Raw genomic sequence first — 14963 nt, forward strand, 5'->3', positions numbered from 1 at the left:
ACCTCGTTTAATTTTGTCTCTTCTCATCCCCTGCCTCCCTTCCCTCTGTTTGGGTGCTGCCTTTAAGATATCGGGCGTGTTGTCTCCAAAGGATTTGTGTCATTCCCACAGACTTTTCCTGGATAAGAATTGGAATAGGTATTGTGATGGGTGAACCTGTATTTGCACACAGCTTGTCTCTGGCTTAACCAGGGTGGATCATCACAGTAGCACACATATCTTCTACAAGTTTGGTCTTTAAAAGATCTTCAGTGTTGTGTGCGCCACTTTGTTACAGCTAAACTAAAAAGATTGAGGTATTTCTAGAGAGAGTAACCTTCTCTGTTGTGCTGTAGGAATCTTGTAGATCCAAATGACTGTGCTAGAACTGAAGAAGTATTGGTCTTGGTGGTAGCTAGTGCTCTCTTCCCTCCCCCTTCGAGGTATCGCAAAGAGGGAAATGAAAATAACCTGAAGAGTATCACTTATGCTGCAGAACATCTGCCTCCAAGAAGAGAATTGCTCATAAAAAAGAACAGCCTTGACTTGTGTTGTTTTGGTTTTTACCCTTTCTCTGTCACTCTAGCAGCCTTAATCAGTTCAGCAATTACCAGTTGTGTGGTCTGCTTAGCCACATTTTAGCAGCGAAGTTACCAAGTTTAGAATACGTGTTTGAGAATAATTGTGTCTTCCTTGGAGGGAAGTGGTGCTGCGTAGTGGTGGTCCTTAACAGGTGTCACACGCCACCAGAAGAACAAGGTAATATGAGTTTTGAAACTTAGAATTGAATTTATATCAGCTACCACAGAATGTGCCAGGACTTCATGCCAAATACTTGAAAGTTGTTTGGGTGCTTCTGTGTGCAACGTTACTTGTTTCAAATGCGTTGTCCAGCTACTAAAGCCCAGATGTAGTTGTCAGATCTCAGTTTTATTTCTACCCCTGAACTGAGGGTTAGGGTGAATTGCATGACCTTTCTGTCTAGTTTGCCATCAGTAAAATAAAAATAATATTTTTTTCAGCTTGAGAGAACTCTTTGAGGCGTAATGGAAGCCAAGCAAATCCTGTTGCAAATCTGCTTACCTATCTGATACAGTGGAGGTTACCTGTGAACGCCTGATAGTAGATTAACTTCTCATGGCAAAAAGACCTATGTGATTCGGGGATTTAATTATTTGCTATAATACCGAGCCTTTCTAAAAGCCCAATTAAGAAGCAGGCTGTAATTCCCTTACCTATGTGATGCTCGAAATAAGGATATGTTAATTAAACCTGTCTTCTACAGTAGCACTGGAGCAGAGTAACTGGTGAACCGTTCAGCCATTTCACTTTGGTGTAAGCCTGTGTGGAGTCAGCACTAACTTTTAGTGGCACTAAGGACTGACTTTTTCCCTTTGAAATCTCTTGGTTTGCTACAGAATTCAGGAGAACTCAGGTTACCTTGGCTTGAGGTAATGAAGCATGTCTCCGCCATTTAGTTAGCAAGAGAATTTTGCAATGCACGTTGCTGTGAGTCCAAGTTGGAGACTCTGGCTAGGCAGCACGAATTCCTGGAGCTCCCTTTCAGTACAAGGAGTTGGAGAGCGCAAAATGGAGACTGCCCAACATAAGAGTTGTGGACAAGCCTGAGGGATCATTTTGGGGAGCTTAGAGAGGCTGAAGAAATGCACAAGTCATGCGAGGCAGTAGATAGGCTTGAAGAGGAGATAGGTAAGGGCAGTCTGAGTCAGGCTTGCTTTGTTAGGGAAGATCTGATCGGAGCTATTATCAGGCTAAGTTGTTTCTGCTGAAACTTCAGCCATTGTGCCTCGTTTGTGGCCTTTCCAGGGCTCTTGCAAAGGGAGAAATGACTAACCAGCTTGTGTGAGTGGACAGATTTTAAATTCTTGCCTTTGAGTAGGAGTCTTGAAAGTGCCTGTTACTGTTACATCCACTTCTCAACATGGAGGTTTTGTTGTGCATAGGTAGGTCACGGACGTAGAAGCAGCAGTTGATAGGTGAATCACAAGGGAAAAGAGCATGCCAGCTTATCTCAGAAAGAAATTCCTTGCGGAGGAGGAAGTGTGTGCTGTTCTTGTGCTTGTCATTTGGGTAAACACTATAGAAACTATTAGCTTATTTCAGATGACCCACGTATTTTGAATTTTTGCTGAGCCCCATCACCGGTTCTCTTGACAGGGTACAGTGGATGAGTGGGCTGGAAGTGATATCAGAGAAGTGCAGTATTATCCCAAAGTAGTCTATGCTAGAAAAGCCAGATGCCAGTGCAGATGACTAGTTCTTGAACAAAATTCATAAGCCCTTCCTGTGTAAACTATTGCATGTTTATTATTCACTACTGCTACTTCCCTGGCAATATTCTGATGTTAGTACTCTTTGCCATTGCTTGCTTGTTGTTTTCCAAAATTTGCATTCGTTCCTTTAATTCCTTTTGTGTCGTGACCACTTAAAATGGTATGCTAAATTAAGTACTGAACATTTATCCAATGTCAGTTACCGAGTTAAATATAAACAGTCAGGAATGATAAAACATAAATTTGAAGGGGGTTTTTTTATACACGCGCTCTCACTGACTGTTAGTTGAGGGGGAGATGCTCAGATGTATGGTTTCTCATATCCATTGTCTAAACCTGTTGCTATAAGCAGTCGATAACATGAGGTTATGTGTGGAACTAGGTATCTAGCTGGCTGATCAGGAAAACTTGCTTTTCCTTTCTCTTGCATAACTACACGAGAAGAGGTGCAGCTGAGGACTAGGCCATGTTCCTTAAACACCCGAGGTACTGCATCTTTATTGCTTCAAGTACAGCACGTTCTAATGAACAATTTGTGTTTCCATAGCCAGAATACCTCAAAACAAGGCTTTTTTGCCAACTTTAACATGAACAAGATGCTTCAGCTCATTGCCTGTAAGACAGGCCTAATCCTTTGCTGTGAGAGAAGTGTGAGTAGAAGGCCTTCTAGAGGATCATCAAGGGAAAGGAAAGCTTATGCAGTGGAAATGGGTCAAAACTTGCCTACAAAGAATTAATTCTGCATTTGTTCACAGTATCAATACATGTAAAGTGAACTTGCTGGATCCTTACAGACATCTGACAAGCTGCTCTTTTCTGGTTCCATAACTAAGCTGTTAGTTCCTTTTCACCCTTTCTACTACTGCCTTGAGTTCAATTTTACGATTTTGTCAGTGTATTTCCTAGAAGAAGTTTTAAAGAAAAGGGAAAATAGGTTTTTTTGCTCTTCAAGAATCTGTGATCAGAACTGAACTGCTCTTTTTGTTGATGCAAAAAATGAGTTTAATTCTAACTGCTGGAGCTGTAAATTTACCACATGGAATAGTCAGTACAGGTAGTTGTGGTACTGGAAGCAAGAAAAACATTCTGGATTAGGCGTTTTTCCAGCTGCTCGCATTCCAGAACTTTACATTCAGATGCAGACTGAGTGGATTTCTTTGTACTGGAGAGGGTAAACTGGTTTTGAAAAAAATCATCATAAGGGTCATTTCTAACTATAGGCAGCCTCATCAGTTTATTTCTCAGGTGACCCTAGAATACAGGTCCGTGGATGAAACATTGGCCCTTCATAAGCCACTGACATACCCTTTCGACCACAGTGTTCCTGAAAAGCTCAAATGTGGCATTTTGGGAGCAGCTGTTCCTGTCATTTGCTATCCATGTGCAAAATGGAGGCGGCGAGATATAAGCAAATGTGGAAACAACTTTCACTTTCATCGTCTTCGTGTCAGAACCCCAGCCTGTCCATCTGAGACCAGCAAATGCTCATTTGTTGAAATGCTCCTGCACCTAATAAAGCTTTCACGCTCGCACAGAAGGTTGATGTCTTGAACGTGCTGCTGGGGTTTGAGTTCACGAGAGTAAGCGAAGGATTTTAGAGGACAGCATTTGTGCAGTTTATAAACAAGCTTTTTACATGGGTGGAAAGATTAACTTTCTGCTGCCACTTGCCATAAGCTATTACTTTATATCAATGAGAACTTCGTGTGGATGTAGCGAAGGTTAGTGTTGGCACTTCTGTTAAGTCCTGTCAGCCAAGGAATAAATCCCTGCAATAACCAGAAGTTGTACCCGTAACATTTGTCAGCCATCGTGTTGGGTGGTGGGGAGCTTGCTGCTTTGCTTAAAAAGCAGCTACTGCTGAAGAGATGAGGTAAACCATCTTTCTGGACTTGAGCTATTTGTGTGATGAGTTGAAGGGATAATGGTATAGCTTAAAGAGTATAAATCTGCAACTTTTTGTAGCGTAATTTGCTTTTAAAAGGGAAACCTAAATATGTAGCTTCTTGAGCTATTCAAGCGTTGTTGGTTGGTTTTTTTTTTGGTGGGTTTTTTTTGTTGTTGAAGCAACTAAGCATGGCCTTTTAGGAGAAACAAATTTGGCAGTTAACATTCACAGTGTAATACAGAAGGCAAACAGAACTTTTACTTTCTGTGGGTGCCTGCTTGGAAATTGAGGTTAGTAATACCTAGGTTGTGTCACAAGTTTAATTTGATGGTGGTGTTTGTCTCATAAATGGGGAGAGAGAACTGTTCCCCTCAAAAATAATCTACTGTGCGATTTCTCTGTGGTGCTAAGGCTTCTCTCCCACCCCTCCCGTAAGTCTTCTGCTCAGGTATATAATGAGAAGTGGCTTTGCCTTAAGGAAAGATTGATTAGTGGGAAGTGGTTACTGCAAAAATAAGAATGCTAAAATAGAATGAATCTTTGGGAAAAGATGCTCACAAGTTATTAATGGAGAGGTGCCTTTATCATGTCATTCTTCCTCTTAATACATTCCATCAGTAATTGTGAATCTTGTTTTTATATCTTTGTCAAATTTGTCCAGATTTCTTAAGTTAGATCTGTAGGAGGATACTTTTGTGTCAGAGCACTAGGCTAAAACACAGTGACTTTGCATGAATCACTTTTCTGTCCTTTTAAAACCAGTTTTGATATAGACTTTAAAAAATAATTTTCAAAACTGCTTGGATATGTAAAAATGCAAATGTGTATCCGGTAGAGCCTGCAGAGGTGCAGGCAGGTTCGTGTAGGTACCTGGATACTATTTTGGTAAATCTGTTCCAGCCTCTTGGATTTGTGCTCTGCTGGCAGGTCAGCCATGGGTCTGTCGAACAGCCTGGTGGGAGAGATTGTCTTCTGGCTGCCAGTTGTACTGCTATTAACACAACTTTCACTTGGTCACTTTCTTAGTGTCAAAAAAAGCATAAAAAATACACATTTAAAGAAAAATCAGTGGTATTGCCAGCATCTGATAACAGTAATAGCCGCCTTGCCAGATGAAGATGCCTCTGAATTCTTAGCCCAGGGTCAAGCAGATGCTTGCCTGAAGACCTGAGCTTGGAAGTCCTGCTACTCAGCAAATCTGAAGTTTTGTTTCTCTAACCAGTTGTCTTAGACTTTTGTGAATACTGCCTGGGCTGTTTTGTGGATGTGGTTAAACAGAGCGGTTAGGATATGAATTGATAGAGAAATATTGCAAAGGCTGGGTCAGTGTGCTGAGAAAAGGCTGTCCAACTGGCAGCTCCAAAGAACTTGTGAAGTTTTGTAGTGCCTCATCATGTGTCTAGGTATTTGACCCATGTTGCTGCTGTGTCCACATGACTTAGAGCAGCGTAGTTAGCCCAGAGATGCAGCGTTTGATAGGACGTATCTGCCTTGTATGGAAGTTGTTTCTAACAGTCTTTGCTTGTTTTTCACTAGGGTCCATTAAATAGTGAGTCTTCCAACCAGAGCTTGTGCAGCGTGGGTTCTCTGAGTGATAAGGAATTGGAGGTAAGCAGGCACAAGTCCTCGTGGTACTCGGCTTTAAGGTGGACATGACTGAACTCAAAACATAGAAGGAATTGTGTGGGAGTGAGTGACAGTGTTCTTTGTTTGGGGTGTGAAAGGGACTAGTGGAAGTATTTAGTCTGGATCTTAACGCTACAGTCTTTGGACCATGCTGTGAAACAGTCTTCCTTGAAGCTTCCCACCACAGCAGGCAGATTTTACCCAGCCCCAAAAACTCAGCATTCGTAAAGCTCAGCTTATGAAACTGTTTTCAGCTGCATTGTGATTTGTTTGCTGGTTTTGGATACAGTTTTGGACAAATAAAAAGCCAGAGAGCATTAATGGAAAAGTTTGCCTTACCTGTCAAATATGTGAATTTGCAGAAGTCTGTTCAAAGCAGAGCATTTTTATGAATCGCTCTGTGGAAGTATGGGGAGGTGAAAATTGATGCTTTGTCCCTGTTTAATCTCACTGCTTTAGGATTAACTATTTCAAAACACTTGCTAAAGCAGCAAAATGAATTGTAGAGTTACACTTTTACTTCAAAATTCCACATTAATAAAGCAAAATCTCAAACGTAAATGCATTTTCTTATGCATTTAAAGAACTTTCCACATGGTTATCAGGTAAGTTTGGGGTCATATTGCCTTCTATTGTATGGCATACTGATGTGAGGTGTCTGGTGAAGCTGTGTCTTCTGAGAACGCAGTATCTTAAACTCCATACAAGTCAGAATAGTTAACAGTGGAAAACTGAGTATTCATTCTCATTTTGCTTGGGTTTTTTATGAACTTCTGTGGAGTGATTTAAATTGACCAAGTTAACATAATCAAATCTACCATTCCTTGCTTTTTCAGTCTGTAACAGATAACGTTGTGCGTAATTTTTGTTATGTAAGTACTTGAATGGAAAAACAACTTAAACTGAATCTCATTAATATGCTTACAGTTCTATGGAGGCTGTAATGGAGCCTGTGGTGTTACAGTCACGCCAACGCTGTTCATGAGTTGCTGTTCACTATGCAGCGAGGAGGCTACGTCACTGACTTTTACACATACAGGAGCTGGTACAGCAAGTCTCTAGATAGTTACGGAGTTTTCAGTCCCCTCATTCTAAAAAGTACTTTGCAGACACAATAGCCACCTTTGTCTTAACATCCCCTCCGTCCTCCTCCAAAACAATAACATGTCAGTGACTGCCCAGCTGGTAACATGGGACTGTAGATGTCCAGCATCCACTGGGGACACAGCCAGGTTTAGATTCTGGCTGTGTCAGCTTTACCTCCTTTAATAGGATAAAAAGGAAAGATTGATTTCTGCGCTTACTGTGTGCAAGTCTTTTGGCAGAGATCTTTAAACGGGGTACTTTGGACTTTGGTTTCCAAAGAGCATGAAACTTAGGTTTACCGCAAACTTTCTGGCTGAGGCTTTCCCTCCCCCAGAGTTGTGTTTGGCACACTGTGGTTTTCTTCCTGCCCCCAGACTATGGTTTAGTGGTGGCTGCAGCGGTTGTAAAGAATGTACCCTGGAAATTATTTGGGACCCTTTGGGATGAGAGCCGTTTTTAAAATGACGTTGGCGATGGAAATGACGAGAGATCTTTCTTTCCAGCAGCCTCAGTAAGCTCCTTCTAGAGCAGTGCTTCCTAGTGTTTTCAGCAGGTTTGGCCACAGAAGTGACCCTGCTGACAGGGAGAGCACCAGGGTCACCCTCGCATGTCTGGGTTTACTAGCCTCGTACAGACAGATAGGCCTGGAACTTCTGGAGGCTTCAAGCCGTCCACCCATGCTCTGTATTGAGCCCGTGCCTAAATATATTGCTGTCCACTGATGAGCTGCCCCTCTGGTCTCTGCTCACCGAAGTGGCAGATGCAACCGACCCTGGACTTTAAGCAGATCCGGGTCCAGATGGATTGCTGCGTCCGTGGCAGCTTTCTGGCTGCCACCTTGGGCAGCTCTGCCTTGCTTCCTGTAAGGTTGCGCGTGCGCACCAGTGGACAGGAGAGTTCTCGTAGCCGTCTGCAAAGGTCTTCGGGAAGAGGCGTTAGCTGCAGGCAAGATGAATTGTCCTGGTAGACTGTGAGTAGCCACTGGACTGCAAATTTGGATGTCTGTACTCAAACCTCTTGTCATGACTCCCCTTGTACCTGTGAAATGGTTTACACAGGTTTTTTAAGTGTTTGAGCTTGTTCTGCTAACCATGTGAGGTAACTGGGCAGTAGAGGCTGGCTTGCTGCAGCTGAAATAGACAAAAAAATTAACCTCATTCCTAATCATGTTCTCTCCCTTCTGCAGCACATATATCAGAAGGCAGCAGCTCTTTGAGAGCAGTTGTTTCTTTTAAGTACCAGCAGTAGAAACAAATGCACCAGAGAAGTGAAGTGGCCATTGGGGATATGGAGCAGATTATTGTGTTTTTGCATTTTCTTTAAATCTTGGAATAACTGCAGAAATGTTAATTTTGAAGTATTGTTTAACAGACTCCTGAGAAAAAACAGAATGACCAGCGGAATAGAAAAAGGAAAGCAGAAGCATATGAGACCAGTCAAGGTAATTCATTCTCCTGACCCTGCTGCAGGATTGCTGAACGGTTGGTAATTTGTGCACGTTTTGCACAGTCAGTGTCCTAGGAAACTAATGGCTCTTCTCAAGGGTGTGTCAGGCAGCTTGTTATAAACTACTCCATGATGGTGTAGTTCTCTTCTGGGACCCTTGTTATCCTCATTGGCAGGAAAATACTCCTCTTCAGCTTATTCTCGCAAACTGTTGCATTTTTATGGGACAGACTGCCCAAAGGCTTAATATGGCTTCTCTGAAGTGCTGGTTTGGTCCCACGTCACTACGTATACAGCAGCCAGACTTGAAAATACAGGCTGTGCTCTCTTGCTGTTTGAGACGTATGCCTGCCTCGTTAGAGTAAGTTCTCACCGTAACAAATAGAGAACAAACTGTGCTCAAGTATAAAGCAGGCAGTACTGTCTCAGAGTACTAAGAAAAACCCAGCGTGTTCAAGTCCAAGTTCAGATTTTCTAGCACATGGGCATAGGGGCAGATTTCTATTTCTTTTATTCTTCAACAAGAAAGTAACGAGGAATGTGTTGACAGAACTGCTTTGATAATATTATAGTAAGAGAAAAGGGCTAAGTTTTAATGAGCTGATATTAAGCCACCACTAATTACCTCTCTAACTCTTGCAGGAATGCTTGTGAGAGATCTAACATGCAGTAATTTACCTGAAGGCAGAGGAGTAAAAGTACCCTTTGCTCTGTTCTTATCTTGAAGGAAATCTTGAAGAACCCATGCAACATTCAGTGACATTTAGTGTTTTCTAAGTACTTTAGCAAGTGCAAATGCTGTTTGATTGGATTTGACATGTTTGGAATTGGGAGTTAATTGAATTGTGAACAGTAAACCCTCTCAACAACAGCACAAGAGCTGTAACCCTGGGGCAGTCTTCTGTTGTGCAGAAGCTTTTGTGTGGTAGGGGTTGCACTTTCTACAGGAAAGGAGTGTCAAAATATAGGAGTAGTTTCTCAGAATGGCATCGTAATTTCTGTGCTTAAAACTATCAACTCTTATTTTCATTCTTTGTTTTCCTTTTTAGGAAAAGGCACTCCTAGAGGACATAAAATTAGTGATTATTTTGAGGTAAGCATCATTACGTGGTTTGAGAAATCTGCTTGAACTCACATTACGCAAAATCTGTAGATGGAAGTCTGTGGTGTGACTTCTGTAACTTGATCCATCATGTTAATAGCTCAGAGTCATTGATTGACGCTGTTACCTCATATGCTCAGATTTGTTTAGGTAGAGGATATGAGATTTTTCGGAACATTCCTTTGAACAGTTGATAAAGCAGGTTTTTTTAAAAGAGCAGCCACAGAAGCGTACTTTGGAAGTTGATTTCTGTTGGAACCTGGATCTCGGATGAGGGTATCTTCTAGCGTGCACACCTATTTTGATACAGGCCCAGTGCTGCCAAAGAACTACCTGCAAAGTCCCACTGATTTGAGTAGGAAGTTGTTTACAGGGTTCCCTCTTTAGAAAAGCTTGCCATGGCACCATGCAGGAGGAGACTCCTCCCCAAAATGGTGACAGACATTCTAAAAATCCGTGTTCTTTTTACTGCATAGCTTCTGAAGTTTTTCTAGATCTGCAGAATCCAGAGCTCTAGCCTTTCTCTTAAGTTCTTTATTTTACTGAGTAACTTACTAAAAGCGTTTAGTAACACTTTTTTTCATGACAAAAGTTCCTGGCAGAGCACTGTGTGGTGCAGGAAAATTAGAGTTTCGATACCAACTAGACCAGTTGCCCAGCTGCTTGCCTGTCCTGTCTTTAACAGTGACCGGCACAGATGCTTTGGTGGAGGTATACATTTCTTACCACTTCTGCGGTGCACATCTCCTCCCTGGGAATAGCCTTCCTAATTCTCTCCAGTAAATAATTTATCTATATCCAGGTGTGCACATTTATATCTTTTTGTGTTAAAACGAAAAATGTACTCAGTCCACAGGTGAACGTTTGTCTGAAGTACATACTTTTGCTGTTGTTTTTGAAAACAGTGCATGAAATTTTAAGGTTTTCTTAGCTCATCTTCAGTTTGTTTAAACGAATCTCTAGAGCCTATACGGCTTCATTTTTAAGATGAATGTGTTTCTTCTGTCTCTGTTAAATATAATACCTCTGTGGAATTACTGATGACCGAATCTGTTCATTTGGCCAGTTTGCTGGGGGAAGTGGCCCAGGAACCAGTCCCGGTAGAAGTGTGCCGCCTGTCGCCAGATCATCACCGCAGCATTCCTTATCCAACCCCTTGCCAGTAAGTGTTCTCCCTGGGACAGAGCTGGTGGCGTGGCATTGATTAGGTTGGTGCCTGTGCTTCAGACAGGTAATAAAAGGTTCTGAACAGGAAAGACGTGTCTCTTGGTGAGTGATTTGACTTAGTCTCTATTCAGTTCTTTCTTTTTTAAATCTGAAACTGGGTTCTGGCAGCAAAGCCAGATGTCTAGGACCCTGTAACAGTGGCTAGTAACTGGTGTGGATATCAAAGCTTGAAGCGTGTGAGATAAAGGTTTTTAGCATGCTGTGTTGCAGGTAGATCGCTGTCTTTAGTAAAAGGTGGAACTGACTGTCAAGGGTTGAGGCTGGGCTGGCCACTAACGAATGACACACGCTCTCTATTAACCCCTCTGTGCCCCCAGAAGGGGAAGGGAGAGGGAACACAGGAGAGAGACTTACGGTTTGGAAAAGAAAACTAAAACAGCTTTAATGAAACAGTAACAATAAAAGATAATAATAAAGATAAGAAAATAATGAAATGTATACAAATAGATACAAACCCAATACCGAACCCAGCTTCCCCCACCCTGATGACGATACGTCGCCACTGACGCCGCAGGGCTGGCACTGGGGCAGTCCTGGGCTGGACTCGGCAGCAGGCAGGAACCGGCTGCAGGAGCTGGGCTCAGGCACTGGATTTAGGGATGCAGGATCGGGATCGAAGATAAAAGAACAGACGGAGTCCTCCTCGGATGTCAGCCATCGAAGAAGAGAGCTTGTCCCTCGTGCTCCCTCAGCTTTGTACTGAGTGTGACATCTATGGGATGGAATACTTGGTTAGTTTGGGTCACCTGTCGGCTCGCTCCTCCGTGCACGTGTGACCGTTTTACGTGCTCGCGACCCTTTCTGCTCCTGGCACCCCAACACAGAGTACAAGATTCAGCAGTGACCTTGGTTGCTATAGGAGCAAGTATAAGCAAGAGCCTTTCTGCATACCATTCCTTGGTATTAACTATAAACACCCAGCGTTATCACTGCTAGAAGCAGTCACTGTCTGGAAAAACGTGCTGTTGGTTTCAGAAAGTGCAGTTACGTAGAAGAGACTTAGCTGAAATGTAAAATCCCTGAACAGAATTAGTTCTGTTTTAGCCCAAACCAGGACACTGACCTATTAGTTATCTTGTGTTCCATTGTAGCTCGTGAACTTCTCCATCGAGTTGGGAGTATGTTGTATGCTTGTATAGCCCTAGTACAATGATATTCCTGATCTTGATTGGACCCATGAAAACCATGCATACTGTAATTATATTGGGAAGGTCTTTTACTTCTGTTTGTGTGCATGTGACTTGTAAGGAGCATTAGCAAAAGCTTGCAAAGAAATGTGTATACGTGGACATCTGTTGCTATTTTTTGTTACATAATTCCATTTTGCTGTCACAGCATTTCTGCAAGATCTGAATGTGAAGAAATAACCCATATTTTTAAGCCATTTTAGCACAGAGCAGCTAAAGAAATTTCTTTCAGCTAACAAACCAATATTCAGAGGCTCTGGTGTCTGATCTCTAGTTTTGACCGTTGCCTGGGCCTCTTTTTAAAAATTTCCAGCATTTGTTGAGTGTCACAAAATTACAGAGCGTTGTGGGAAAGGTTGGTATTCCAAAAACCAAATGCAAAGTCTTTACTGATTACATTATTCTGCAGAGACCTTTGCACAGTTCATGAATGTGTACTGAACTAAAGCCTAAACCTGAACGCTCTGCTCAGAATTTAGTGTGTGTTGCTAGATTTCAGAAGCTTCATAATACTGCTTTAAGGGAGAGCTTCACATATGCTTCTAGATATTTTTTTTATGTTTATAAAAATTAAAATACATCTTGTTAATTGAATGGCCCTTCCTCCTATCTTACATTGATTGACTAATACACCTCTTTAAAGAGAAGTTAATAAAAGAAATACCATCTCTGAATGTTGCAGATGCATGAGGTATTAGGGACAATTCTTTATTCCAGCAGATGAGAGACCCTACAGGCGTTTATAAAATGGGACAAGTGGATTCTTCCATTGATTTTCTTCTTCTACACTTCGGTGTATTGAGTAGTGAAAGTTTGAACAGAGCATTTCTCACGTGGTGAAGACTGATGCTACAGTTAGGTTCGACTAGGCCAGTTTGTCTCTCTCCTTATGCAGGTGCTCTTTGTGTTTCTTGTCTTCTGTTCTTTACTCTTGCAGCTAAACTGTAACGTTTGCTTAATCATAAACTATTACCTGTATTTGCAAGATCTGTCCTCTTCTTACAAACTGAATACCAATCGTTTGAGCTAAGCCTCCCAAAATGGGGACATGAGTGAAAACTGGAGAAGATTGAGGATCTTACCCATTACAGATGCCAGTATGGTCTAGGAAGAGAGCAGGGTGTTAAAATGTCTTTCACAATGAGAAATCCTCCAAACCTATGAGTTAATGTATACTGCACTGGAAATTTTCTGCAATGAGAACTTGTGGAGGAATTGTGCTGGCTTGAGGATGTTACTTCTTGTGTTCAAATCTCTTGACTGCTTTGAATTGCTTCGCTTCTCCTTTGATCAGAAGAATGATCTGCAAGTCCTGACTCTTGCAAGGTCGCTCTCCTATACAAGCATTCTTTTGGGGAAGAAAGCACACTCTTGGCATTTGTGATGTTAGCCAGGAAATATACTTCAGGTTGCAATTTAGGTTTTTAAGAAAAACTGAAGCCTGACCTGACTGTTTACTTTGTGGCGTATGCCTGGGCCAGAGCTACAGGTTGGAAGGACTTTGGTGGTTATTACCCAGACTGCCAAGTTCTAGCAGTGATGGGCTGGCTTTTAAAGGGAGGGCAATGAGATTGAGTGCTGTAGTCAATGTAGCTTAGATGATTCCTGTTCTTATTGAACCCAGTTCCTGTATCACAGTTGGAAAATGAGGCTACTGTAGGAGAAAGGAGCTAGCCTTTAAGAGATGTAACACGTCTTTAAAAGGTTTTGGAAACACCTTAGTACTTTGCTTATCTTGTAGGAGATGGGTCCCAGCTGTAATGGCAGAAATGAGCTTAACGTGGTGTCCCAGTCCTACACAGGGTTAGGTTCCTGACACTCAGCAGTTCTGACTCAGTTTACTTCACCAGAATAACGAATGTATCGTGACATTGGCTGTTTAAAATGAGTCCTTAAAAAACGTCAAGTAGTGTAACTTTGACTGCATTGACCAAAGTCGCAATGCACCAAGATTTTTGGATCTACAACCTATTTTGCCCCACTGACTCTGAAACCGTGTATTTGTAAAGGAAGGGGGTGTGTTAACTGACAAGGAGTTCTGTCCTGTATGTTCGTTACTTTTTTTTTGTAATTGCTGACTTCATCTACTTTTTGATGTCTGCCATTGGAACAATCACTCCAGGAGTCCTGTTTGAATTATCAGATCCTCACCATGCTGCCTGCCCATTCCTGAGCTGCTGCTTCGCTGACAACAGTTTTGGCAGAGTCAGAGAATTGCTTAAAAAAAAAAAAAAAAAAAAAAAAAGTTCATTGTATTTTTTTTGACTGTGTTACAGCGGCGAGTGGAGCAGCCGCTGTATGGGGTAGACGGCAGCACAGCAAAGGAACCGCAGGAGGAACACTCTGCTCTGCCAACGCTGATGTCGGTGATGCTGGCGAAACAGCGGCTAGAGAATGAGCAGCTGGCACAGAGGGGAGGTGGCCTCTGTTTTACTTTTGTCTCGGTGAGCAGCTCTGAAAAGATTTGAATCCTAAGGGATGTTTCTAGTTAAGGGGATTTTGAAGTTTTTCTGCTCAAAGACAGTGATTCAAGTGCAGCCTGGTTTATTGATGACCAAGCCTACCATCTTCTGGTAAGTTCATCTTCCTTGTGAAGAGTTCTAGGTCCCAGGCTTTGCTTGTCTAATAAGATGATGTGAGTTTTAAGTTAACGACACAAAATCTTATGTAGATCAAAATAAGAGCATCTGGGAGGCTAATCTGATAGGTGCAAAAAAGCAAAAGAATGAAGTATCGTTTTGCTGTGAGAAGTGTTTGTTTTGGCCCCGCTTAATCTCAGCTGACATGAATGATATCAGCTTTTAAAAGCTTTGTCTTTTAGCAGGTTGGGCCAGGCTTCTTGAAAGAAACGGACTCTTGTTTTACTGCACTAAATCTCTAGAGCATTCCTAAACCTTAACATGAAAGTATGATACCCAGGCCAGGCTGCAGTTCCCGTGCCGAGATAAGTGTGTCTGCACGGGCACTAGTGATCGTGCTGAGGAGCATATAACAATACACTGACTTTCTTTTACAGGCCCAGCAAGGCAGCCCATCTTCTACCGGATCAGGGAACACTGAGCATTCCTGCACTTCTCAAAAACAGATTTCCATCCAGCACAAACAGTCACAGGTATAGCTCACTAGAC

General features: G+C 42.2%; 1 protein-coding gene across 4 annotated transcripts in view; it reads left to right on the forward strand.

The window, feature by feature from the left end:
- The window catches only part of TLK2 (tousled like kinase 2), a 68252-nt gene that overhangs the window by 29476 nt on the left and 23813 nt on the right, over nucleotides 1–14963 (forward strand). For all 4 annotated transcript variants that reach the window (XM_086477996.1, XM_086477997.1, XM_086477998.1 and 1 more), the window contains 6 exons: nucleotides 5698–5769; nucleotides 8245–8314; nucleotides 9369–9412; nucleotides 10488–10583; nucleotides 14112–14279; nucleotides 14852–14947. In XM_086477996.1, the coding sequence (XP_086334122.1) occupies nucleotides 5698–5769; nucleotides 8245–8314; nucleotides 9369–9412; nucleotides 10488–10583; nucleotides 14112–14279; nucleotides 14852–14947 (546 nt within the window). The remainder of the gene's footprint in view (nucleotides 1–5697; nucleotides 5770–8244; nucleotides 8315–9368; nucleotides 9413–10487; nucleotides 10584–14111; nucleotides 14280–14851; nucleotides 14948–14963) is intronic.

Source organism: Leptosomus discolor, chromosome 25 (assembly GCF_034619465.1).
Source record: "Leptosomus discolor isolate bLepDis1 chromosome 25, bLepDis1.hap2, whole genome shotgun sequence".
NCBI lineage: Eukaryota > Metazoa > Chordata > Aves > Leptosomiformes > Leptosomidae > Leptosomus > Leptosomus discolor.